The sequence below is a fragment of the Myodes glareolus genome, chromosome 19 (assembly GCF_982192425.1).
Source record: "Myodes glareolus chromosome 19, mMyoGla1.1, whole genome shotgun sequence".
Lineage (NCBI taxonomy): Eukaryota > Metazoa > Chordata > Mammalia > Rodentia > Cricetidae > Myodes > Myodes glareolus.
Window position 1 is genome coordinate 3,263,004 of NC_142044.1, and position 27,804 is coordinate 3,290,807.

At 49.7% G+C, this 27,804-nt stretch overlaps 1 protein-coding gene across 3 annotated transcripts; it reads right to left on the reverse strand.

Moving 5' to 3' along the window:
* Positions 1-576: 576 nt before the first annotated feature.
* Positions 577-27,562, reverse strand: Ankrd46 (ankyrin repeat domain 46). Of its 3 annotated transcripts, XM_085679105.2 has the most exons (5): positions 27,453-27,492; positions 10,980-11,072; positions 7,518-7,853; positions 5,898-6,056; positions 577-2,263 (listed from the first exon to the last, which is right to left on the reverse strand). In XM_085679105.2, exons 3-5 carry the CDS (start codon positions 7,826-7,828, stop codon positions 2,047-2,049), a joined length of 687 nt encoding a protein of 228 aa, XP_085535231.1. In that variant the 5' UTR covers positions 7,829-7,853; positions 10,980-11,072; positions 27,453-27,492; the 3' UTR covers positions 577-2,046. The 3 variants fall into 3 exon arrangements, with proteins under 3 accessions (XP_085535231.1, XP_048313141.1, XP_087754852.1); XM_048457184.3 differs by lacking the exon at positions 10,980-11,072 and having other exon boundaries at positions 27,453-27,562; XM_087898726.1 differs by lacking the exons at positions 10,980-11,072; positions 27,453-27,492 and adding an exon at positions 14,213-14,235.
* Positions 27,563-27,804: the final 242 nt, after the last annotated feature.

Consider the following 27,804-nt stretch of genomic DNA (forward strand, 5'->3'; position numbering starts at 1 on the left):
CCCGAAGCCCTGCTCTCCGCACTAGCAATGAGCATGGTGAGGGGAAGAACAGACAGCAGGCATCGGGGGCAGCAGGGAACCATCTTCTCAGCAGGCCAGGTTCAAAGTCCTGTACAGAGATGTGCAAAGAGATGCACATTGTAGGAAGAGAGCAAAGTGTGTGTGTGTGGGGGGGGGTGAGTGACGTCTGCTGAAAAGGCAGCAGGCCAGGCTCAGGAAGCAGGGTACTGCAGGGTGGAGGGAGAGCGAACAGAAGTGGGATGCAGCCTCCATCTGGCCCTGGCTCCCCACAGCCCAGTAGAGCGACTGAGGTGGGGACAGGTGTCCCAGAGTGACGAGGGTGAGGTAAACTAAGTGGCCTAGCTGGAAGGAGCGTATCACGATCCTCATCCCCACACTTGAACCCATGGGCAGTGCACACTGACCAGTTCTGTAGCACTGACAAGACAAAGGTAAAAGTGTCTACACCAGGGTTTAAAACGCTTGGCTTTTAAAACAGCTAACTGCAGCCCACTGCAGAATCCTGAAACATGATACACGGAGAGAATGGGTGGCAATCAAGGACTTATAACTGCGTTTATTGGTGCCAATAAATTTATTATTTATTACTGAACAAATAATGCAGAGCACACAATGCAAAGAAACCAGCACGGGGCGGGAAGCAGGGACCTCAGATGCAGTGCATTACATGGTACAGACATCCAGATCTACGGGAAGCTACTTCTAAAGCGCTTTGTCCTGGACACACTCTGAACTTGACTTCTACTGGTCTCCAGACAGACACCTACTCTCCCTCCTTGCATTCCACCAAACAGGATCAAGTCAGAGTAAGCCTCTGCAGGCTGATTCTGACGTCAGGAGCTGGGAAGCAGTTCCTTCAGCTAGGACACAGCCATGTGAGAGAAAGTATTGATACCTGGTATCTAAAAGCAGAGGAGAAAACACTGGCAAGCCAGAGGCTGGTGGCGTCTTTGCTACTGAAAGCAAAACCACTGAGTCTTTACTGTGGGTTTCAGATTTTACTTAATGAAAAATTATTAGGTTTCCATAATAACATAAAACATGACTTGTATATTACAGAACTGCAGGCAAAGGGCTTCCAAACACACTCTAAGAGGCTACAGTGGGGTCCAAATCTCTATCACATCGTGCACCTACACACAGCAGACGGGAACCATGACTCCAGCATGACATCGTTCGGGGCTTTTGAGGCAGATGGACTCCTCACCTCCGCTGTTGGACACTCGCTGACCTAGTTGTGATGACCGTGACACACAGCGGGCTGGCAGGTGACCGTGGAGGACAGGATTCTTTCTCTATTGACCACTCACTGGGGTTTCCTGATGTTTTCTGAGCAGGACATCTCAAAAATAAAGTGGGAGGAGTCTGGGGACTGAGTAGTGAACTCTACAGGCTGATTTTTACAGATGCTGCAATCAGTTGGGAATGAATCAAAATCATCCCACAGCAACCAAACGTTAGATCAAATCATCCACGTTAAAGAAAAGACTGTTAATTTTTAAGACCTGTTTGCCATGTGAGTAGCTTGAAAGCAATCTTTAAAATTCAAAGATTCCGACAGCTCTAATTTGCCATTTAGGTTGTGAGAAAAAAAAATCAAAATTAAGTAGAAAGTTTCACTTTCCCCTCTTCCCAGGAAAGTGAGCAAAACCAGAACAGGGCTCTGACACAAATCCATGGACAAAACGGAATCAAAGGAAAAAACCAATCTGCTTTCCGGGGGTCACTGCTCCTCTCTCAGGGTGGGGTCCCTGCTGTGAGGCCTCCCCAGCCTCGGCCTTGCAAGACATTTGATCACACAAGCCTCTGGCAGATATTCTTTAAAAACAAGTCACAGCATTCCGAGGTAGCACTAGGGTGCAGTATAACCCACCACAGGACGAGTTCAAAGGAACACTTCATTCTCCCGAAAGAGTCACGGTAAGCAAAAATCCAAAAACGAAAACCAGCCCTCGCTGCACCGCGCTGCGAATACTCTAAGAACCGAAGACCAACGCTGATGGGCCTTGCCTCATCTCTGGACCCTCAGTGCACCAGCTCAGGCTGGTTGTCCACGAAGGGCAGTACCCCGCTCACATAGTAGGCGATGCCCAGGGACAGCAAAGCAATGACCAGGATCAAGAGCAGGACCCTCCAGAAGCCCAGGTCCTCCACGAACTCCTGCCACGTGGTCCGGAAGCTGGACAGGACCCCTTCGCCCTGCTGCAGGTTGGGGTTGAGCAGAGAATGGCTTTCCATGGCACTGCAGGAGGAGGAGAGAAAGGGGCGTGAAAACACACTTCATCCTTAGAGCATGGAGAAATACAAGCTACAGTACCGAGAAGGCTAGCCCTCTGGTGCTGCAGTGGAGAACTGACTGTAGAGATACACCGGCCCAACAATGTGCTGGTTACAAACTCCTGAGGATCCACGTATCGGTCTTAGACCATAAACTGATAAACTGCAATGACTGGATCCCTGGTTCACTCCAGCAGGCAAATTAAAACTCCTGGACAGGACGTCCCAAAGGGTGTCGGGGAGTGGAGTGCACTTTGAGAAGTCAAAACAAAGAGCCTGGGTTTGGCCTAGTTGAAGTTTCATCCGCCTGAGCTGAAAGATTACTGAAGTGAACCCGGGAATGAGTATGATCAAGATACATTGCAAGCATGTATGAAGCTGTCAAAAAATAAAAACATTTTGAAAGATCCCAAGCAGAGACATTAAAATAGGTCAAATGCCTGTCTCCATCAAGACATTAACCCAAACCTATCTTGTTTTAGAAGCAGCCACACGGCAGCTCACAGCCACCGGAACTCCAGCTTCAAGGGACCGTCTAGCTCAGCCGGCACTGCACACATGTGAGGTAGACACATACATGCAGACAAAACATTCATACACATAAAATACTTTACTTTTTTAAAGGAATAAAACTGAGTTTAAAATGCTATCCAGAGAAAGGGAGCCAACTTGATTTTTGGGTCCTCCCACACGTCACCCCATGTCTCCCAGAGCCCGTGGAGAACAGCACAGTAAATTCACTGCTTTGGTCACAGCTAAGCGACAAGGCCGCTGCCTGGCTTGTCCCTTTGTATTTTCCCTCCACTCTATTTAGTGACATGATTCATGCTAAAAATTTCTTCTTTTTATGTAGCCAAGGATGATCTGGAAGTAACAGTGATCCTCCTGTCTCTGTCTCTCAGGGCCCCACTGCCTGGCTAAAATTCATCTTTTAATTATGCGACAAGGCGGTTCTGAGACTTTCAATGGTGTGAACCATCTCTACTGTCTAATTCCCAGCATGTCACCACTGCTGGTCTCAGACTCTGCACCCATTAGTCACTCTCATTGTTCTCCCTGACCCTCGTAACCACTAACCTACTTTCTCCCCCATGAATTTCCCTCTCTGGGACACCGCACACCAACAAACAGGCTGTGACCTTTCATGCCTGGCTTCTCCCACAGAGCATTTTCCGGTATCCATCCCGACCCTAGCATCTGCCAATACTTTACTCACTTTTACGGCACAGTAACACTCCCTTGGGTAAACAGGTAGCGTTTATGTTTCCATTAGCTGATGAGCAATTGGTGTGTGCCGAGAAGTGGAACTGTTGGGTCACATGGTAACTGTGTAAGTGTTAACAAGCTGTCAGGTGGGTTTCCAAAGTGGCCCACTCTTCTGTGCTGTCTCCAGAGGGTCTACTTTCCCCACAGCCTCCACAATACTACTGACAGCCCATTGCAGCTGTCCGCAGAGTTAAGTGCTGTGCCAAAAAACCTGTGCTTTTGATTTGCATTTTATAAAATCATTTTTCAATGGAATGAATCTCAGCTACGGTGGCACCGGGGGCAGAGCAGGAAGGAGAACCACGCAGCAGTAGTGTTAGTAACCGACACTCGGGAGCTTCCGTGTCCACAGAGCTGACACTAACACAGACCCCCGACCGGCATTTGGAAAGCAGGGATTAACGTTGCTCCCAAGCTGCTCACACAACTAATCACACCTTAATTAATTAGCAATCATGACAGGCAAAATAAGGCCAAGTGTATTTCTGATAAAGAGTCCTACTGGCCAGTATCAAAAATGGGATCTCCAAAACACATCAAGAGAAACATGCATTCCGGCTGTTCTTCACCGGAGACGCTGGGGCTAGAGAAATGCACAGCCGCTCCGAGCACTGCATGACGTGACTCCTGCACCCACCAACAGGCCAGGCACCCCGCACTTGTAACCCCAGCTGCGAGGGAGGGGAGAAGTGGGGAAAACACAAGCCCTGGGTTCAGGAGAGACCCTGCCTCAAAAGAACGAGTGGAGAGCGTTGATGGACACCGGGGACCTCTCCTGGCCTCTCCACTAGTGCACAGACACGCAGAGCGGCACAAATGCACACACACACACATAGAGAGACACACGTAAATCTTTAAAAGAAGCTTAAAGTAATCTATTATTTTACAGGAAGATGAAATTACGTTTCCCGTTATTTTACGAGGCAGAGTTAACCACTGCTAAAAGTGCCCCTGGCCTGTGCACTCTGCTCCCTGTAGCGTGAGGAGAAGGGCTACGGGTGCCTGACTCCCCGCTCCCTGCTTGTTGGCTTCTGGAAAGCTCGAGGCTTCACAAGCTCAGTGAGAACCCTGCGCTCCTTTAGGACAACAGAAAGCTCTTCAGCAACTAACAAAGCAAAGCTAAGCGAGAGTGTGGAACCCAGCAGCCAGCAAAGGAAGAAGGAAGGTGGCCTGGCTGTGGAGACGTCAGAGGTGGGCTGTGAAGTGCTGGCCCTCGTGGCCCAATGGTGTATGGGACCCACAATGGAAGCCTGGGTGACCGAACACCAGTTCTCAGCTGTTCCCTCTGGAAGCTGGGAAGAGACGGTGTGTACGCTGGGAAGGGACAGCATGTACACTAGGAAGGGACGGTGTGTACGCTGGGAAGGGATGGTGTGTACACTGGGAAGGGATGGTGTGTACGCTGGGAAAAGACAAAGTGTATGCTGGGAAGGGATGGCATGTACTCTGGGAAAAGACAACGTGTACACTGGGAAAAGACAACGTGTACGCTGGAAGGGACAGCGTGTACGCTGGGAAGGGATAGCATGTACTATACCATCAAGCTGACAGCACTGACCTCACTTTCAAAAAGCCGAAACACCACGACAGCCCACCAGACTCCATGGCACTCCATGGTCAGGCGACTGGCTCTGCCCGCCAAGCTGTCAGGGCCAGAGGGCAGCCCACCCTGCAGCCCTTCAGACTGACCTCACCTTGCTCCCACCGTTACTAGATGAAAAGCAGTCAGATCTGGGGACCTCGCCGGCCACCACATCTGAGCTCTGGTTATAGAGAGAAGCCCAAATTTCAGCGCTTCCAACTCATGCAAAAGTTACTCTTTTCATTTGTCTGAGTTATGAGCGCTTGTGTATAGTCATGAGGGGAGCTGAGACCCTCGCACCCACATAATCAGGGTCTCACTATGTCACCCAGGCTGGCTTAGAATCTCCCTGCCTCAGCCCCGAGTCCCAGTATTACAGGTGTGTGTCTGGCACAGAATTGCCAGTGTTCACAGTCTTCTCCCTGCTCAGTTCCCAGCGCTTCACCACCGTCCTGTGAGATGACCATCTGCTCCTCAGATGCTACCCCGCTTGTCTGTCTACCTCTCTTTAATAAATCCCACTCTTGTGACCCACACTTAAAACTCGGAAGCCCCTTCCCTCAAACCCTGCTTTTTACCTGTCTCTCCTCCAACACGGGCACTGTGGCGCAGCTAACGGAACACTGTGGCTACGGAACTTTGGTCAAGTTCTGCAACTGTAATCTGAAGCCACAGCACATACATGAAGTAACAGCTCTGCGCCTGAGCACAGAGGGCCCTGGGGGCTGCTGATCAGCTGCACCCTCCGTACCTCTCGCTCTCTGCGGTCTGCATGGTCTCCAGCTTCGAGTGTGCGCCTCGGTTAAATCCTTTTACCTCCTGTTCTTCCAAAGACTCCAGCAACCGGATGACATCTTTATTCACGCCCCGGCGCTTGGCCAGAACTAAAGGGGTAGCACCTTGGTGGTTGCTGGAAAAGGCCACAGAGAGAAAGTCAGTGCAGTGGCCACGCCACACGGCTAGCCCCCATTGACCGCCATCAGCGAGGAAAGCGTGGGCCAATGATTCACAAGTCAAACCCAGAGAAGACCCGAGCAAGCCAGAAACAGATCACTGAACTACTGGATTTGTCCTTCCAGGAAAGGAAAAAAAGAACATTTAGATAAAAATAAAGAACAAATGTCAGTAAATAAAAGAGAAAAGAGAACACCCTAAGGATGAATTGGAAAGTCTAGTCAGTCTTTGTACATGTTGTGAGTATATTCATGTGTACATACAGACATGTATGTGTACACACACATACCTCTAGACTCAGTCTTTGTATACACTGTGAGTATATTCATGTGTACATACATACGTGTATGTGTACATACACATCTCTAGACTCAGTCTTTGTATACACTGTGAGTATATTCATGTGTACATACATACATACATGTATGTGTACACACACATCTCTAGACTCAGTCTCTTACATATTGTGAGTATATTCATGTGTACATACAGACATGTATGTGTACACACAAACCTATAGACTCAGTCTCTGTATACATTATGCATATATCTTCATATATACTTGCACACATACATACTTATATACATATACATAAAAGGTTTAAGAAGAACAGAACAGACCTCAAATCACACCGGCTCCTGACCCATTCTCCTGTCGTCACAGAAACATTTGGGGGCTTGCTGATCCAGGAGGCCACGGCTGCAGCACACCAGGGCAGCAAGAAGCTGCAGCTAAAAGTTCAAGCTCAGCACTGAGACGAGCTGGCCTTTCCCACACAAGAGAGCAGGCATTTGGGTCAAACGAAACCGAAGCTGCACGGTGTCGTCAAACTGCAGCCTGAGGAGGACGCGGGCCCCAGGGCTACGATGAGGCCAGCTTTACAGAGGAACGAGGTCCACTCCACTCCCAGTCCCATCCTCTTACAGCCTGTGTGACCTCTTGACCTACCTATTCCCTGTGTAAAATGGAAAAGGGGAGGCTGGAGCAGGGGCGGAAGTGCTCAACATAGAAACAATTGGATGGGAAAAATTTTTAAAAATAATAAAGAATGAGGATAAGAGACTAGAGCAGAACTCACTGTGAGTTTATAACAAGCTGATAAACAGCCCTCTTCCTGCTTCTGTTGACTTACACTTTACAGTTAGTTAACAGAAACCAACTTACTTCTTAGATACACACGCATGCGCGCACGCGCGCGCGCACACATACACGCACACGCACACACACACACACGGGAACACATGCACACAGGCTCCACGGCTGGCCTGGTATTCCCACACTCCCCTATAAAGGCTTCAGTCTTCAATGCCTTTCTGAACTCATCGTTACAACAGACCAGCGGGTGATGAGACCCCACCTACATGACTGACAGCTCACAGGAAGAAATGACCGGCTTCAGAGGCGCAAAGTACTCACCAAATATCAATTTTGAGTCCGTTGGAGACTAAGAACTGGATGGTGTCCACGTGGCCACACAGGTGGAGGGCAGTGTTGCCCTGATAATCGGTGGCCAGGGGGTCAGCACCAAACTTATGTAGCAGCTGGCAGATGTCCACGTTTCCTCGGGCCGCGGCCAGGTGTAGGCCTGTTCTGCCCCTGCTGTCTCGGATATTGGGGTCAAAGCCGCTTTCCAAAAGCCGCTTGGAATAGGTGAAGTCCCCATCGATGCAGGCTTGAAGCAAGGGCACGTTAGTCTGTGAGGAATCGTTGACAAAAACGTAGGACATGGTCGGATGTGGCGGGTGGGCACTCCTGCAGGGAGATGGGAAAGGTGACATTGCTGAGGTCAGAGACACAACTGCGCTTCCTGGCCTCTTCCTCACCACACAACAACAACCACAAAATCATCATCGCCCACTAAAAGATTTCTATTTTATTTTTTTCACATCTGCCAGATCAAAATGGTGTTAAATTACTGTAAAGTTCTCTTTTACTTTTTAATTTTAAAAAAAAGTTGAAATATTTTTGAAGCTAGAGAACTGCTCAGATTTAAGTTCACTGTCGGAGAACACCCGTGAGCTGGAAGCTCTGGATGCAGCCGTCCGCACAGGCCACACCACTGCGGCTCCTTGTCCAACAGTGGTGATCGCTCCTCACACCGTGCTTCCTACAGGAGACACGATACAGTGACGCCCCTAACCTAGAGCACATAGGAGCTGAGGCAAAATTTAAGACTTCATTTTTTTAAGTTAAAGGAATTAACAGACAGATTTTGAAAACATCATTAAGCCAAAAGATTTTTACAGGATGCTAAGGAGAGCGATGAGGACAGGCCAAAGCAACAGCTGTTCCCAGTCCCGCCCAAATCCCCATCCCACGTGGTCCTGCAGCCCGAATCTCCTGGAGATCATGCACGAGACAGGCAGCTCCAGTACCAAGTCCCACTGGTGCTCCAGAGAGACCACGCCTGAGAAAGTCCAAGCCGAGCCCGGCACTGCCCTGCCTCAACCACAGGTGTGCCTCGGCTGCGTGACACTTGGCTTCAAGCTTCGGCCTCACTCTTTGAACTTGTGAAGAGAAAACAGGCAGACGGCATTTACAGAGCAGGCTCTTTTTAGAAAACATTTATTTATCTATCATGTGTGCATATCTGTGCACATTGCATGTATGCACACCCTGATGCGTGTGTGAAGGTCAGAGAGCAACTTGTGGGAGTTGGTGCTCTTCTACCACATGAGTCCCAGGCCCCACACTTAGGTCACCAAGCTTGGCTGTGTGCACCCTGACCTTCTGAAGCATCTAGCCAGCCCCTAGAGAGCAGGCCCCTTCACACAGTGAAGTCTTTCTGGAACATGAATGGCACTGGGTACTAAACCAGCTGTAACTCCCCTCCCACGGGCACTGAGTCTGTCAGGGTTCTCAGCTCTCCAGCCTGCGCTGCCTGATTCCAGAGCTCTGTGGCTGCCCCAGCTCTCAAGCAGGTATCAGTCCATACATCCTGAGGACTTATTCTGAGCAGATATCAAGATGGGGTGTTTACAGAATGCTACACAACCATAGCAACATCAAGGTAAGCTGTACTACCCGACTTCCCATGAGAGTCCCTACAGGGACGGCAGTCTTCCTGGGCTTTCAGACAGATGACCTGAACAGGAACGTAGAGGGTCAGACAGGAAAGACTAGAGGCAAGCAATCAATCTGTCCACGGACAGGAAATGATGGGATCTTGACCTACAGCAGTGACAGAAGAGGGAACCTTCTGGAGAGGGACACAGAACACCACCAAGGCTGAGCAATTGGTAAGGCCAGCTCCAGACAGAGGTCAAGATGAAGAACACTGGCTGCAGCACAGCACGTGGACCAGAGTCCCATGACGTATGTAGCTCAGGCTAGCCTCAGTCTCACTGATGGCTTCAAGTAATAAATTCTTTATTTATTTTGGATTTTTGAGACAGGGTTTTTCTGTGTATCCCTGGCTGTCCTGGAACTCGCTCTGTAGACCAGACTAGCTTCAAATTCAGAGATACACTTGTCTCTGCCTCCTGAGTGCTGGGATTAAAGGTGTGAGCCACCATTACCCCGATGAAATAATAAATTCTTAAAAATTAATTCCCAGGGCTGGAGAGTTAGCTCAACATTTAAGAGCACTGACTGTTCTTCCAGAGGACCTGGGTTCAATTCCCAGCACCCACACAGGAGCCTGTAATTCCAGTGCTGGGGATCTGACACTCTCACACAGACACATTTGCAAGCAAAACACCAAAGCACCTAAAATAAAAATAAATAAATCATTTAAAAAAAAAAAGCACTTGTTGCTCTTAAATAAGACCAAGGTTCACAGCCATCCAGAACTCCGGCTGCAGGGAACCCAGTGCCCTCGTCTGACCTCTGTGGGCATCAGACACGTACGCGGAGCACAGACAGACACGGAAGTAGAACAGTCACACACTTAAAACAGGTCTAGAAAAATACTTTAAAAACTTAAAAAGGCATCGTTTCCACATAGTTGCTGTCTTCTCACTCAGACTAAAGAAGTAGTTCCATCTTAAGAATTCATTTAGGAAAACAGCTAACGGTTCTGTGGGCGCATTCTCTAGTTTCCCTCTGCACTAGTCACAGAAACAAACAAAACCGAACACAAACTGTCTGGGAAACAAGAGAGCATATTCCAAGTGTTTTCCCAAGGATAAGACATGTTGGCTACACCCTGTAAGAAATGATCCTTAAAACCTATCTACTTGGTGTTTTGATTCAGGCCTTCAGGCATGCAGGCTGGGAACCTTCTGGAGTGGCCCAGGGCTGGGTAAGGATGTGGCCCTTCTTGTCTGCTGAGGTGGGAAGGGAAGTTGGTCGGTTTCTGTCCTGGAGGAACTGCTTGACCTCAGCCTCAGTTAAGACTCCACAGGCAGACAGCACCTTCCCCTTGGTCAGGGAAGGGGCCTGCCCTAGTGCAGCCACAGTTCACTGCGGGTTCACACGCTATGAAGAAGTCTGCCCCAGAACACACCTCAGGTGAGAGGTAAGATAGTTCCTTGGTGGCCCCGAGAGCTGTGTCGAATTCCTAATAAGGTTCAGCAAAGAAAGCAGCAATGCACCCAGAACGATCAACAATGACAAGGAGCTTCCCTTACAGCCACGGTTCAGTGTGAGAAAGAACGCAGAGTTCTGGGACACACAAGCAGGTCAAGGGGCCTGTGCACATTCCACAGACCGCCTGAGGTGAAGCAGCCATGTGCCAGGCCCCCCAAGTGGCTGCTCGGCTCTCAGGTACTGAGACGGGACAATGGACGGGTGTGACGTGGAGCTGTGGCCACTAACAAGAAAGCACAGGCAGTAGAGCATGGGGTGTTAGCGACAGCGAGCGAACAGGGTTCTGGAAGTCACACGCAGCCTCTGGAACTCTAAAAGCATATTCTCCACAACATATCTGAGGCTAACCTTTAACTCTGGCTTCACTGTTGCAGGGCCACAGAATTGGGATCCAGGGTCTTGCACAAACTAAGCAAGGGATCACCCACTGGACAAGGCACACTGGGAAAGAGAACGGGGGGGGGGGGGGTGGAAGGCTAAAAAAACAGCCAAACCTTGTCGTTAAAGCAAACCACCTAGATTTAACTCAGTGTTCTACTCTCTGTCCTTTCTGCTGCCAGGCCGAGATCTTAACCGTGTGTTGCCCACCCTCAGCTTCCCCTGGGCCCACATGGGTGGCCTCTCTGTACACCAGTGTACCCTGACTGACCACCCAATGCTTATGAAGAACTGTGAAAGCAGGGTGCTGGGCAGCCAGTCTGGATCACAGAAAGAGCAGCATCAATCAATAAAATTCACTGTGCCTGAAATCCTTCATTGTTAGCTGGCTGCATATAAAATTCAAATCTCAGAGTCACCATGAAGGTGAAACTTGTGTTGATCTTTTACTGGTCATGCAACACTGCTATCCAGCACCTTTATGCACACAGAGAAACCAGTAACGGTGTCCGGCAAGGCTCTGTTCACAATGTGCATATCAGACCATAACATGGGAGCGGGCAGTGCCGGCCAGGAGCTGGGGGGCAACAGCTAACAAGCCAGACAAGGGCCACAGGCTATCAAGAAACCCTCTAAAGACACGCTAATGCACAGGGCCTTCTGCTACTTGTAGTTTTCTGGGCTCCACATCAATTTGGACAAACGTCCTGTGCTGCCCCACTTCACGCAACTGCTCTGAGCGCTTTCCATGTTCGTCCTGAGTGGTGAAGCGGGCTCGTCACTCGTGGTCCCTCTAGCACAGACTCGGCCTGAGTTCTCAGGATGAAAGGTGAGAGGGGATGTTCTAAAGTGAATTCATGTCACAGAAGAGCACTCTGAGCTCCTTGTGCGGGGTACAATGACAAACCACACAGTTACAACCCAGATATCCTACTGTCCTCTCTGGTCTGAGGAAAAGCCAGGCCTCAGCCTTCCTGGCAACCAGTGCCTGGTAACCAAGTACACTGTCCAAACTGCAGGTCAGAGCTAGGTGAGTCCATGTCTAATGATACATGAACACATCAGTCTGAAGTGCAGGAGAAGAGCGGCCCCAAAAACCTCAACTCATACATCAACCACTAGAAATCTAGACCTTTCCCTAAACTAAATAAAAACCAGAACACAAGTTAACTATTGCCCCAGGGGTTGGGACTTTATAATTAAATTTATTTGGAGACACCTATAGACCCTTGTAAGATAACACAGGAGCCGCCATGTCTCCTTTCCTGCTTCCCTGACGGCAGCACCTCACAAGCCTGCAGTAGGACATCTCACTCAGCATGCAAAACACTACAGTTAGCACTGACACACCCAAACACTGGGTGCTTGCAACACTGGGGGCTGGCAAGCTGCTCCTGCTTTGTCTCTAAGACTTACTTACTTTTATCATGGGTATCAATGTTTTTGCCTGAGTGCACACACACACACGCGCGCGCACGCGTGCGCGCGCGTGTGTGTGTGTGTGTGTGTGTGTGTGCACACATACATGCTCAAGCATCACCTACATGCGTGGTGCCCACAGAGGCCAGAAGAGGGTGCTAGAGAAGGTTGTGAGCTGCCACACAGGGTTGGGAATGAAATCCTGATTCTCTGTGGGAGCAGCATGTGCTCTTAGCCCTAGGCCCAGCCCACTCCTACTTCCTTCCATCTTCTCAGCCTGAGAAGCCATGGTGTGCCTTCCACTTCTGGAACCACTGGAGAGCACAGCGTAAGTGATACCACAGCACCACACGTGGGCCTTTGCCTGGCTCCTTTTTACTCAGCACAAGTTTCTTTCATATAAGGTTGTGTATGTGACTGCTCTTTTACTCTGAGTGCCATTTCTTGTGACAGGCAGACCATTGCTGTTCACGATGAGCGTCCTACTGAAGGACACTCGGTCGCAACAGGAATTTGTAATCACAGCAGAGCTTTTTAGGAAAGGTATCAGCTTATTTGTATTTGCCATGGAGCACCATGGTGTGCATGAGGGAAGCAGAGGATAACTTCTGTTTTTCCCTCCACCAGGGATCTACGTGGGTTGCCAGGCTGGGCAGCAGCCCCTTCCTTCACTTACGGAGCCACCCGCACGCTGGAGTTGCTGGAAGAATTGGTGTAAACGTTGTGTGAGGCCGCTTCTTCTTTTCTCTTAGATAAATGGTTAGGAATGTAACCACTGATGTGTAGTAAAACCTAAAAACTTTGACTGAAAGACTGCTGGGCCCAATGGTATCATCTTTCCCACGCAAAAAGAACATAACGACGTCATCTTTGGAGTCTTTTTTTCTGAGGGTCGAGCTATTTATAGGGCTCTGTAGGAGCATTTGGAAGGACAACCAGAAGGCCTGGGACAACCAAAGGGTCACCTGACAAGACCCATCCCAGTGCAAAGTTAGGGGCACTAACACGGTGTGAACAGTTGACTCGCAGCTTGTGAATGTCACCCCCTGAACGTGGATCTGAAAGTCAAGTCCACACAATGAGGGCTGATTCTGAGGTGGAGGAGGCAGGAGGGTAGATGGGAAGCCCAGCTCATGTGAGGGGCAACCGCACAACTGCTGAGCCAGGTTTCCCGCTGCTAGAAGCTGCCTTGGCCACCACAGAACGTGCCTGGCCCTACGCTGCCTGTGAGTAAAGCCAGCTGGGCTCCTTATCAGCCGTATGGCTCAGCCCTCCGTCCCCATCACCGCCAGGCTGAGCACAGGGCCCTGCCGTGCCGAGGCAATGCACACTCGTCTCTTGGTAACAGAGCAGCAATGAGGTGACTTCTAGTGAGGGCTGGAAGGGGGGAATGTCTGGGGAAAAGAACTGGCTCTGTAGAGTCAAACACAGTGGCCTGAAAACATGCGCAGCCTGCGGTGGAGGCCGGCGGTGGAGGCCAGAGAGCCCCAGAGAGCACCCTGCCCTTCATGAGGGCCATGGTTTAAAGGGCAGGGTGCATAAGGGTGGTCCATGGATGGACACAGGCATGTGGGCACTGTCACAGGAGTACGGGGTCAAGTCTGGGGTGGGCTGGGACGCAGCCTCACAGTTAGAACTCTTGCCTGTGCAGTGCTGACAGCCACCCACTCTGTGGGACAGAGTAGTTAGCTAGCATCCCCCATGCCAACCAGCTCTGACCTGAACCCTGAACCCAAACAACAAACCAGCAAGGAGTCCTGGGTGGAAGCCTGAGAGCCACTCACTTGATGGAAAGTTCTACCGACCACGCTTGTCCATTTCTATCCCAAACTCTGGACACACAGCCTCGATCAATGTGGAGTAGGTCTAGGATCAAATTCTCGGTGGTCAGGCAGCAAAGTAAGAGGCTCTGTTTTAGTACAGCCTGTGCTGATGACCCTAAATCTGTTTCCATATCCAATGCCAACAACCACCGTACTGTTCTGTATCGATTTGTTTTTCACTTTGAAAGTCACTGGGAAAGGCGTGACCAAGTGTTACATTCCCAGTTCAAATGCTCTGATGACATCATACCTACAGGGCAACTGCAAGGGGGGGATTAAAGCTAAGACACTGGAGCAAATGTAAACAAAGACTGGCGGCCAGGAGGGCCCCAGCTGTCGATCACTGAGGAAAGAGGCGCTGCGGTGAATGGATCCCACCTGGATCTTCTACATCCTACTGGTTACTGTCATCTCTGTAAAGGAATCCAGGGGCTTCCAGATAGAATATAACCTTAACGAGCCACACAGCAAGAGTTTGAGGAAGTCATCAAATCCCGACACTGTGCGCAGTGACTGATGGGGAATCTTTAAGAGGTGGGACCAAGTTAGGGTGTGGTTTTCTGGGGCCCAGGTGCTGTCTCTCTGGGGCTCCCTAGCAGCACAGCTGATCTTGACTTCTCGTTCCTGTTTGGTGAGTTTGCTCCTTATAATAAATACAAATAAAATTGTTCTATCTGTTAGCTAGTGTGGTTATTTCACGAGGTAATTCAACAAATGACTGCCCATATCCCTGCACCTACGGCTCCACAGATCTCCTAGTGAGCAGCGACTGTTCCTAACCCAAGTCCACGCAGGTCCACTGATCTCAGGCAAGGGAACATGTAGGGGGAGCACTGATCCTGACTCAAACCCCAGCATGTTCTGTGGAAGGAATAACAAACTTTGCAACTTGCTCGTGGTGGTCGTACAACTTCCTGACAGAGGCTCAGTGCCCAGCTCGGTGCCCAGCTCGGTGCCCAGTGAGGCTGGCTGTGCCTGTGAACGCGGCTCCTCTCTACGGCTCAACCGAAACAGCGACTGCAAGCTTGGTGTCACTGTGAAAGCTGCAAGTCTGGGGTGTGGTTCATCTTAAACCAAGTTTGATTTAAAAGCTTATCTTTTTATTTTTAGGACTCTTATATTAGAAGTGCCTGGGGATTAAATTTCTATTGATCGACCCTATTGATGGCTAAAATGTGAACTTGTAAGCTCTGAGTTCTCTCCTAAATAAAGCTAACTATGCAAATATTCATTTGTGGTTCATTTTTTTTCCTTTAAAAACAGATTTTTAAAAAATATGTATGCATTTGGTGCCCTTGAAGGTCAGAGGAGGTTGTCAGATATCCTGGATCTGGAATTACAGGAGATTGTGAGTCTCCCGAGCCAGTCCTGGGAACCAAACTCAGGTCCTCTGCAAGAGCAGCCACCTGTGGGCACTCAGAAGGAGGGACAGCTGACCATATTCTGCAGGTTCTGGTACAAGCACGCTGGGGAAGAAACTGGACAGTCCTCTGAGCACAGCCCAGTGCACGGAAAGGAAGACGTTAGCGTTGTCTTTTGACATTAAAAACGGATATTCAAAATAAGCAATGTTTAGATGAACACAGATCTACGGCCAAGACATATTCTCACTCTACATCCAAACGTGTAGAGAATTTGGTCTGTGGCACTTGTAACATTTTAGTCCTGTTTCCTCCTGAGACACGGCTTCATGTAGCCCAGGTTGGCCGCGAATGTGGCTGTGTAGCTGGTGTGTGCCATCAAACCCAGTCTGTGCAGAACTAAGGAGCAAAGCCAGGGCTTTCCACAGTCGAGGCAAGAACTCTACCAGCTGCCCTACATCCTAGCCTAGCCCTAAAATTCAAAATTTTGTAATTTCCTCAATGCCATCCTATCAATTATTTTATAATTAAAACTTAATTAACACAGCAAAGGGAAGGATTAATTAGAAATGTATAAATTACTGAATGATATTTTTAAAGACTTGTTTATTGTGTATACAGTGTTCTACCTGGATACGTCTGTGCACACCAGAAGAGGGCATCAGATCTCATTACAGATGGTTGTGAGCCACCATGTGGTTGCTGAGAATTGAACTCAGGACCTCTGGAAGAACAGGCAATGCTCTTAACCTCTGAGCCATCTCTCCAACTCCTGAACACTACTCTCTTTAAAAGGTCAATGCATTTTGTTGACATTTGTAAACTAATTTAAACTAGGTTAACCAGGAATTACTTAGTAGGTGGCCTCAGGGAATAAGCTTATTGAAAAGAAAAAACAAATCAAAACAAAACTACTAGAATTCTCGAACCTATATCTCACCCTGTGAACTTCCGAGACATAAATCGTGACATCTGACGTGCATTAACCCATTCTGCAGCAGGCACTGCTTTGGAAACAATACATGTGCTCTTCAGAGAGAGGCTGCGTGTCAAACGCGGGCATGACTTCACTGCCTGATAAAATAGGTCACGTGTTTGATCGTGGGATCCCTTCTCACACTGGCAATCCCTCTCATCAGAGAGTCTGAGCCTGGCCTCCACATTCCAAAGGACTCCCTCCCAAGAACAATGGAGGCCTGCAGGGTCCCTTGCTCCCCAGGAAGTGGCCGGCCAGGCACAAGTGTTCCAAAGCAACCTTGTTGTCACTGAATACAGAGTAAGTTTTTGTGGAAAAACAGCTAAAAAATCTTTGAAAATATCCTCTACTTTACAGGAAGTGGCTGAATTCCTGGACGTGCTGTCCCACGTACTCCTTACTGTCTGGATAACAGCTGAACCTTTACCCAACTTTTTTTTTTCTCTTCCAACAAGAAACCAAAAATACTAAGCAGGGATGTCTGGTGTGTTCTGTCAATATTTATAGTATTTATTGCTCTATGACTAAAGTTTACTCACAACTCAACTTTTAAAAAAGATAATAGATTTAAATAAGTTCTAAATAAATTTTCATAAAAGTAATCACTGCTAGTTTGGACCGTTTAATACCTTGCTTTCTAGAGTCGTTACTATGTAATCAATTATGTGTTGTTTGAAATTCTCACAGCAAGGACTCCTTCAGTTCATGATCTACACTTACACTGCCCGGGGAGGTCAGGCCGCAGACAACAGCTGAGTAAATAGCATTGCGTATACGGCCCAACAGCGCCACCTTGTGGACCATCTAGTCCTCCGTTTAGTTTAGTTTTGCAGAGAGTCTCGCCTTAGATACCAGGCTTGTCTCAGACCCCGATGCTCCTGCCTCTGCCTCCTGAGTCCCGGGGCTGTGGTATGCCACCCACCTGTACATCTGGTACCAGCGTAAAGCAAGGAAAGAGCCTCTGGGTTTGTCTGTCCATCTCAGTAACACATAATTCTTACTGTGAATGTGAAATTACAGAGTTGGAACACACATGGGTGCTGGAGGTCCCCTCTTTCATGCAAAGCCTCCATCCTAATGACACGGGGGCTGGGGGCATCTTCCTTCCACAGCCTTGGGGACCAGTAGATTTCCCTGAGGTTGCCTGACTGCAGGCTACTTTTGACTTTTCTATTCCATCAGGAGACCTACACAGACCCTTAAACCCAGCAACTCTTACGGATTCTATTGGAGCAACACACTACCCCGGAGGCCTTTGTTGGTTGGTCACACACACCTAACAGCAGCAGAGGCTGAGGAGCCAACTTCACCCACTAGCCATTTAAAATGGCATACCGCTCACTGACCGACCCCCACGTTGGGAGCAGGCCCTCCACATAGGTGGTGGATGGTTTACGGCTGGAGCCTGAGAGGAGAGGGTACCAGAGAGTGGAGGCAGGAAGGAGTGCAGCGAGCTGGATTTAAGAAAGGAAAACAGAGGTTTTTTTTCTTTTTCCTATATTTCCAAGATCAGATTATGGGGATTACAGGCAGAAGTTAGTCTGCAGCTGAACTGTCTACACGCTATCACATAGGCTCTGCTCGTGAGGCGGAACAGGACCAGGAGTTTCCAGAGTTTCTCCAGCAGAATAATCATCTCAGGTGGACGAGCAACAGACACATCAATTAAATTCTGACTGAGAGCCAGCCTACAAGGTCTCTTCTAGTCGGGTGGCAAACAGCAGGGGTCTCAGTCTCCCAGAGAGCTCTGGGAACCTCTCAGAGATGGGAGCAGAGGCTGGCAGGCCCCCACTCCCACGAGGCACATGAGGTGGGGTAGTGTTGAGGTGTGCATGTGTGTACCGAGATCAGAGGCACTGGATCCCTGGAACTGACATGTGTGCGTGTGTACCGAGATCTGAGGCACTGGATCCCTATGACTGACGTGTGTGCATGTGTGTACCAAGGCCAGAGGCACTGGATCCCTGTGACTGACGTGTGTGCATGTGTGTACCGAGGCCAGAGGCACTGGATCCCTGTGACTGATGTGTGTGCATGTGTGTACCAAGGCCAGAGGCACGGGATCCCTGTGACTGACGTGTGTGCATGTGTGTACCAAGGCCAGAGGCACTGGATCCCTGTGACTGACGTGTGTGCATGTGTGTACCGAGGCCAGAGGCACTGGATCCCTGTGACTAACGTGTGTGCATGTGTACCGAGATCTGAGGCACTGGATCCCTGTGACTGATGTGTGTGCATGTGTGTACCGAGGCCAGAGGCACTGGATCCCTGTGACTGACGTGTGTGCATGTGTGTACCGAGGCCAGAGGCACTGGATCCCTGTGACTGACGTGTGTGCATGTGTGTACCGAGATCAGAGGCACTGGATCCCTGTGACTGACGTGTGTGCATGTGTGTACCGAGATCTGAGGCACTGGATCCCTGTGACTGATGTGTGTGCATGTGTGTACCGAGATCAGAGGCACTGGATCCCTGGGACTGACGTGTGTGCTGAGAACCGAACTAGGGTCTTCTGAAGAGCAGACTGCTCTCTGAGCCGCTGAGCCATCTTCCCAGCCTCCCTCCGCCCTAGGAGCCATCTTTATAGACTGGTCACTGTGGCTGCACAGGGGAGAAAGGCTCCCTGGTTACGGGTCTCACGGCTCAACAGCTCCACTCAGAGCCACTGCCTTCCAGGAAGCATCCTCTAGTGCTGAAAATCGGCCCCCTGCCCGGATGGACTGTCCAGTGAAGACGCGGACCAGCGGTTAGAGCTACTTTACACACCTCAGCTTCTTCCGGTTCGTATCCACAATCTCTAAGAGCCAGTATTCAGTCATGCGCACTATGACTAACACTAAGGAGGCCGGCGGTAACACGGTAAACGTCCTCATTTGTAAAATGTTCTGTATGACCTGTCACTAGGGCGTGACAAACTAAACACTCAACAGTTCTTTACTTAAAAGTCTGACAACTGCTGCTTTGAACGTCTGTTCTGGCACTCGAGAACCACATTGTTTGGAAAAGATCATTGTGGCATGAAAATTGTTCTTTAAAAGGCTTTCAAAAGATGATGACCTCATAGGCTTCAAATGTTATAATACATTTCTTATTTTTAAATACACGGAACAAATTACATCTCTAAATGCACAAGTTTTAGATTTTAGAAAATGATCTGAAATCAGAACGTCTTGTACCTTCGTCTACAGAGGCCTCGGAGGAGACAGACAGATTAAAGCCTGTTTTCAGGTCATGGCAGCTAGTAAAAGCCCCTCCCGGCCGCACTCACAGATCCCCAAGCCACCGTTCTTCTGTTTAGCGTTTAATTCTTGTTTACCAGGTGATTTCAGGTGTGTGACATCATCATCCCCGTCTTCAATGCCCTTCCTGGACTTAACTCCCACCACCCAGACTCTAACAAACAAGGGCCTAACCCAGCGTTCCTATTCCCCACTTTACAAATGGGTCTTTTACATCCTTCAGGCTCTGCTCTAGTCCCCCCTGGACACCCCCAAACAGGACATCTGCCAGCAAAATTGTGCTAAGTCTCTTCAACCAGCTTCAAGGCCAGCATCTGAGGGTCAGCACGGTCCTCCCATTAGCCGGCCTCAACGCGGGCCTGAGGGTCAGCACGGTCCTCCTGTGAGCCAGACTCAACGCAGGCCTCTGAGGGTCAGCACAATCATGTCAGCCAGACTCAGTGTGGGCCTCTGAGGGTCAGCATGGTCCTTCTGCCAGCCAGACTCAGTGCGGGCCTCTAAGGGTCAGCACGGTCCTGTCAGACTCAACGCGGGCCTCTGAGGGTCAGCATGGTCCTCCCGTCAGCCAGACTCAATGTGGGCCTCTGAGGGTCAGCATGGTCCTCCCCCACGCTTATCAGCACCTTCTGTTGTTTCACCGGGTTACTGGTTCCTTTGTTTTCAGCACTGGGTGACAGATATTGTGTGGATGGATCAGTCAGCTAATCCGTTCATTTACTGAAGAGCATACTGCTTGATTCCATATTTACCCACATTTGAACAATGGAGCTGTAAATCCCTATGTCCAGGTTTTTGTGTGGACATGTTTTGAGTCCATGTTTTGTATTCTTTATACAACTTCTGGCTTGTGTGGCAGAAATGTCTTGCAGTGTGGGTTGTACTATTTTACTTTCCCATTAGTAATGAATGCGACCTGGCAATTTATATTTTGATGCATGGTGCAGGGTCTTGCACGGCAGTCAAACATGCAATCATTAAACTGCGTTCCTAGTCTTTCGTCTTTTAAGGCAATGTTCTGCCACATGGCTCAAGTCAACCTCGACCTTACTATGCAGTGGAAGCTGGCCATGACCTCTTGGTGCTCCTGTCTCTGCCTTGGCTCCCATCATGGTGGGGTTACAACCAAGCACCATGTTAGTAGGCTGCTGGTAAACGCTCCTGCCCACATCCCATGCTATTCATGCTCTGGTGGAGAGTGGCACCTAAGCTTTGCTTTGGGCTGCATTCCCTTGACAATCCTACACTCATCTGATGTTTCTATCTTCTTGGATAGTGTTTGCTAAGGTCTCTACCTCGATATCCTTTCTTGGTGCTGGAATGAAACCCTGACTGAAGCAACTTACAGGTCAAAGGGTCGTCTGCCTCACCGTTCTGGGCAGCAGGGGCTTGACGCAGCTGGTCACACTGCACCCACAGCCATGAGCAGGAGCAATGAATTAATGCAGGCTCTCTCCATGCCTACCCAGTCGAGGAGTGTCTGCCTAGAAAATGGTACCACCCACAATAGGGAGGTCCTCCTACCTCAATTAATCAAATGCTCCTTAAACATGCCCTCAGCTCAGCATGCATATATATGAATTTGAAAGAGAGCAGGGAAGGTTTGGAGGGAGCAAAGATGGAAATGATAGAATTATATCAAAATCTCATAAAACAAATAAATGCCACTAACCATCATGCCTTTAATCCCATGATACAGGAGGCAGAGGCAGGGGGATCTCAGTTTGAGGCCAGCCTGGCCTACAGGGCAGTCCCAGGACAGCCAGGGCTGCACAGAGACCCAGTCTCGGAGGAAACAACAGAACTACTCAGGCAGGGCCATGGAGACGGTCAGAGGGTAAACGGATTTGCTGCCACACCTGACAGCCTGAGGTCGAGCCCCAGACACACTTGGCAGAATGGGAGAAACAGCTCCAGAAGGCGCCCTGACCTCCACAGGTGTGCCATATGTACACACATACCACCAAAACAGCTCCAGAAGGCGCCCTGACCTCCACAGGTGTGCATGCGTACACACATACCACCAAAGCAGCTCCAGAAGGCGCCCTGACCTCCACAGGTGTGCATGCGTACACACATACCACCAAAGCAGCTCTAGAAGGTGCCCTGACCTCCACAGGTGTGCCATATGTACACACATACCACCAAAGCAGCTCCAGAAGGTGCCCTGACCTCCACAGGTGTGCATGCGTACACACATACCACCAAAGCAGCTCCAGAAGGCGCCCTGACCTCCACAGGTGTGCATGCGTACACACATACCACCAAAGCAGCTCCAGAAGGTGCCCTGACCTCCACAGGTGTGCATGCGTACACACATACCACCAAAGCAGCTCCAGAAGGCGCCCTGACCTCCACAGGTGTGCATGCGTACACACATACCACCAAAGCAGCTCCAGAAGGTGCCCTGACCTCCACAGGTGTGCATGTGTACACACATACCACCAAAGCAGCTCCAGAAGGCGCCCTGACCTCCACAGGTGTGCATGTGTACACACAAGCCACCAAAGCAGCTCCAGAAGGCACCCTGACCTCCACAGGTGTGCATGCGTACACACATACCACCAAAGCAGCTCTAGAAGGCGCCCTGACCTCCACAGGTGTGCATGCATACACACATACCACCAAAGCTAATCGCCACAGTCTTTAGCCCACTTCAGCTGGGTTACATTCTAATCATTCAGTTTTAAGAATTTCCTACATTTCAGGTCACAACTCTTTATCATGTGCGTGTTTTACAAATACGTCCTTCCAGTCCGTTCTTTCCCCACTTGCCTTTCATTTGAAGCCATTCATTCATTTGATGCCATTCATCTTTCCCAGGGCAAGAAAAAAAATATAATTTTAATAAAATCCATCTTTACTCCTTTCTTCCAGGCTGTGCCTTTGGAAGGCGGCCAGAGCTTTCCTGTACGGAGGCTGCAGCCCAGCCTTGCACATCACTTCTAGGAGCTGGTTGATACGAGTCTCTGCACAGCCAGCGAAGGCTGCATTGCTAAGCGTCTACTGTGACCCTGGGCTTCCCTTCTCTGGTTAATGATGCTGCTGTATAGCCCTTTATAAACTGATCATTTCATTTGCTAATACTTGTGGAGGATTTTTACACCATACATCTTTAGCTTTCTAATTGCTGTGAGGTTTTGGCAGGGGAATGGTGGCCTCCTAGAATGAGGTAAGTATTCACCACAAAGAGGCTTCTCAGAACCGGTTAACCTCTTCCTTAAATGTCTGACAGAATTCAGCCATGCATTCATCTGGGCCTGGCGCTGGTTTAGAAAGTTAGCTCTGGCTGTCAGTTATCTAGACTACACGTGTGGGCACAGTACGGTTCTTTTTCATGGAACAGCATGGGGTCTGTGACGAAGGCCTTTCATTCACGTATATATTTGACAGTGTCTCTGTGTTGCCCAGGTTAGCCTGACCTCAAATTCACAATCCTCCTGCTTCCACCTCCTAACTGCTGGGGTTTCTAGAATGGGCCGCCAGGCCTCCTCACTCATATTAGTAATCTTGGTCCTTTCTTTTCCTTCAGCTGTCTACAGACTTATTGACTCTACTGATTTTTCCAGGGAACCAGTTTTGGGGTCCCTGGCTACTGACTTCCCATTTTCAGTTTCGCAGGCTTCTGCTCCAGTTCCTTGTTCTTCTGGTTACCTACGCGCTAACTTAGGTGGCAGACTCTAGGCAACTCCTGGTGAATCCCAGAGCATCAGTGCTGAGGGCCATGCAGCACAGGTACCACAGCCAGGCACGCATGTCTAAACTTTAAACAGACGTGTGTGGGCATAGCCGTTGCACAGGCAGCGCGGCCCTAGCACACTGCACATTACTGCGGGTGCCTGTCCCCACTCTCCACGTTGTTCAGGTCAACAGGGTGCATGTGTCTGGACGCTCAGCCTTGTAACTGCCTCTGCTATAAGAGTCCTTCATTTCCCGTAGGACAAGCATCCCAGCCTTGTCCTTAACACCCTTCTGGCCTCTTCCCTTCTCAACTCCATCCCCCTGGCTTGTCAAATGAGTGGACATCACAGCTGATCACTTTCTCCCTGGCCCCTGCACTTACCCTCTGCCTCTCAAACATTCCAAAGCGTCTCCTCCCTGGTGCCTTTAATGTCTTTAATGTTCTTAATCACATCAATCGCTGAACATAAAAGGCTCCATGGCTCCATTCTCATTTCCTTAGTCTAGATGCCAGAGTCTCCCGACGCTAACCTGTCATGGTTTGGGCGGTTCCCAGCTGATGGGCTATTTGGGGAGAGGGTGAGATTTTCGCATGTGGGTCTAGCTGGGAAAGTGAGTCACTACAAGCGTGTGACTCTCTCGGCTGCCTGTCCCCACGAGGCGAGCAGCCTTTCCACCTGCTCCCCCCTCTGTGATGTTCTGTCTCACAAAGGCTCTAGAAGCCACAGAGTGAAGGTAACAGACTAAAATCTCTAAGCTGGAAATAAAATGCGTCTTTCCTCTTTCCAACTTATTTAAATATCAGGAATTTTGTCATATTGAATAAAAATTGGTCAACAAAACTATAATTACCAAACTTCTGTGAGATGGAAAATTCCAGAAGGAATTCTTAAGTTCTAAACCACACACCATTCCAAAAAGTGTGATGAAATCTTACGCATCCAGCTCTGACCCAGCCCAGGCATGACTCACCGCTCTGTTCAGCAGGTCCTGGTGACGGCAGTCATTTAGCCACCACCTGGACTAGCGTAGATCGATTGCCTTGGTATCGGTATCACAACGCCTGTGGCCCATGTTGCAATGGCCACAGCCTCCACCCTGCTTCGTCTCGTCATGCAGGTTTTTTACCACCTCAGACCCCACAAGGAGCCGGCGAACACATGCAGACTGCTAAACAGGCAGAGCCATATGCGTGCATATTTTAAAAAGATTTATGGACTTACGTATATGAGTATGTTCTGTCTACACGTGCATCTGCACACTAGAAGAGGGCATTGGATCCTTATAGAAGGCTATGAGCCACCACGTGGGTGCTGGGAACTGAACCCAGGACCTCTGGAAGAACAGTCAGTGCTCTTAACCACTAAGCCATCTCTCTAGTCCATGCATGTAATGACTATTGTAGCACAATGCTATTAATTGTCCTATTTTATTACTGCTAGTAATCTCGTGCTGTGCCTACTTTGTTAATTTCACCATATGATGTATAGAAAGGAAAACAGCACACTGCATATAGGACTCGGTATTATTGAGGGTTTCAGGCATCCATGGAGGAGGGGGTCTTGGATCAATGAATGACTACGGTAGCTCCTACCTGGCCTCTCTGACTTTGCCTTTGCTCTGACAGTCAAGCCTGAACACGTTAAATCGGGCCCTCTCATCCTTCTGCTCAGATCCCTCTGAGCATCTCCGTCCCCATGAGTGAAAGCTAGCCTTCCCCAGCATCAACTCGGCTTCAGGCTTCGTTCCTTTCTCCCTTCCTCTGCGCAGACCTAGTGGGCCCCTTGTTAGTCTGCTAACAGACTGACGTTCTCCGGGTTTCCCTTCGACAGCTGGAGGGCTGCCCTGCACGCCTCCAATTCCACTTCAGCGCAGTCTCTCGGCAATGTCTCTTTCTGTAAAACTATTAGTTCCTTTCCAAGCACTTCCTACCCCCTCACAACTTTATTTTTCTTCTTAGTAATTGTTACCATCTAACTGAATATATTTCCATTTTTAAACAAATTATTTTGTTTAAAATAATCCCCATATTTCCCCATAAATATCCTCATATTTAATAAATCATCATTCCCATATCCTCATAATACAATATCTCCATTTTTCTCTGAGACAATGCTAGCTCCATTGGGTTACCCTCATGTCCCTGGTTTCTCAGAGTTGCCGAATAATCACAGAAGACAGGCTGTATGTGTACTGCATGAACCTTGACAGCACACTCTTAAATCCTGGTATGGCTAAGGAGTCGGGACTCCATGACAGCCAGCATTAGTGTTCAACTTAACACAAGAAAGAAGCCCCTGGGAAGAGGGTCTCGGTGGGGAAGTGTCTAGATTAGGTTGGCCTCTGGACACCCCTGTGAGGGAGTTCCTCAGTTGGGTCAACCACCCTGTGGGCAGCACCATTGCAGGAGTTGAGCCTCTGAACAGAAGGGGGGTGAAGTCTAGCATGCATCCGGTCACTGCTCTCTGCTCTGGACCGTGGCTGTCACAGACTAGCCGCTTCAAGTCCCTGCCACCCTCACGACCCTGGAGTGACGAGCTTTTCTCCCTCACATTGCTTTGTCAGGGTATTTTATGCCAAAAGCCCCACTCTCTGAGACTGGGAAGTAGCCATCTCCAGTCTCACATGGAAAACCCTTGACCTTGCTCCACAGAATGTGCCCTGAACGCTTCCCGCCTCCTCACAGCTTCCCGCCTCCTCACACAGCAGCTTCTCTCCCAAGTCTCCCCAGTGTCCTGGAAAACATGAGCTTACTGTGGGAAAGGAAAAAAACCCTTCGGTTTGGCATAATGCTGCATGTGCAGAGTAAACACATTAGAACTTCTGTGAAGACACAATTACAACCACTGTGTGTAAACACAACTATCCTGTGTAAACAAACAGACCGGCTTCCCTTCAGACCACACTATACTGAAGCAGGAGGTCCCGGGATGTTTAACTCTATTATCACTACAAGGTTTACAGGACAAACTTGTTTCCTCACCAAACTCCCTTTAAACGAAAAGGACAATTGTACAGACTCCTCCACACGGCCACACACATTTAGTCTTAAAGAAATCATTTCAGGCTACAAATTGTATCAACGAACAAAAATCTTAAGGAGCACTAGGTTTGGAAGGTAATGCAAGATGTGGGTGCGGGGTGGAGTCTTGGGAGACTCAGATCCCATGCCAACTGTCTGGACGTGGACAAGTTAATTTAGACTCTGTGCCTCAGTCTCCTTATCCACAAATTAGAAATGGTACTTGTTAGGGTTGTGGCAAAGAACAAAAAAGGGATATCACTGACTAAGACAGTTTTACTGTAACAAAAACCATCATAGCACTGACAGCGCCTTGGGAAGTGCCTAGGTACCCGATGCTACCTTCTGCAGAATGAGCAGTATTACTCCCTTCAATGGTCCAGGCTTATCACTACATTCTGCAGCCAATTCCAAATTCTGTGGAACACTGTAACGAATACATAAATCTCTTCCCTTCGGCAATTGTTGGGAAGTCTGGAGCGAAACGATTTGCTTTCTTAACGACGCGTGTCAAGTGTCAAAGTTCATGATCACCTGAGGCCCAGGCGGGAAGGGTGCAAACCCTGTCCTACCCTGGGTACCCTGGGCAGTGACAGCGTGGGCAGCTCACACGCGCCTGCACTCGCCCAGACTGCGGACTCCTTTGTGACCCGCTAAGGATTTCCTTTTCCTAACTATGCTCTGCACCGAGGGTGCTCGCTGGGACGTCGCTGTCCGGCTGGGGTGGGGCATGGGCTGCCGGGGACTCCCGAAGAACCGCGGACACACTCGGCGCCACCCCTCAGGCCTGGCCCGGGCCCTCCCGCCAGCAACGCCCGCGGGGAAGCCGATCGGACCCTCGTCCGGCTCCAGCGGCCGTCAGGGCCCGGAGGGCAGGTGTCACCGGCTCCCGCCCAGCGGCTGCCCACGGCCCCGGCCCTGGTACCTGCGCCCGAGGCAGCGGGGACAGCAGCAGCAGCGGCAGCAGCAGCAGCAGCTCCTCCTCTCCAGCGGCGGCGGGCGGAGCGCGGACAAACACAGAGGTGGAGCCTGCGCGGGGCAGAGCGGCCTCGCGCCACGTGCCGGCGCGTCCCCTGCAGGCGGGAGGCTCTCACGGCGGCTCGGCCTCCCCGGATCAGGCTGCTGCAGAGAGGTTTTTTTCTTTTTCCAGTTTGAGCTCGCCCAGTTTGAGCTCTTTCACCTAAATGCATGCCCACCCCCTCCACTAAGTAGAAATTTCGAAGACAAAACCAAATGTATTAAGCGCCACGTGCATTAGCTGATTAGTTTCTGACTGT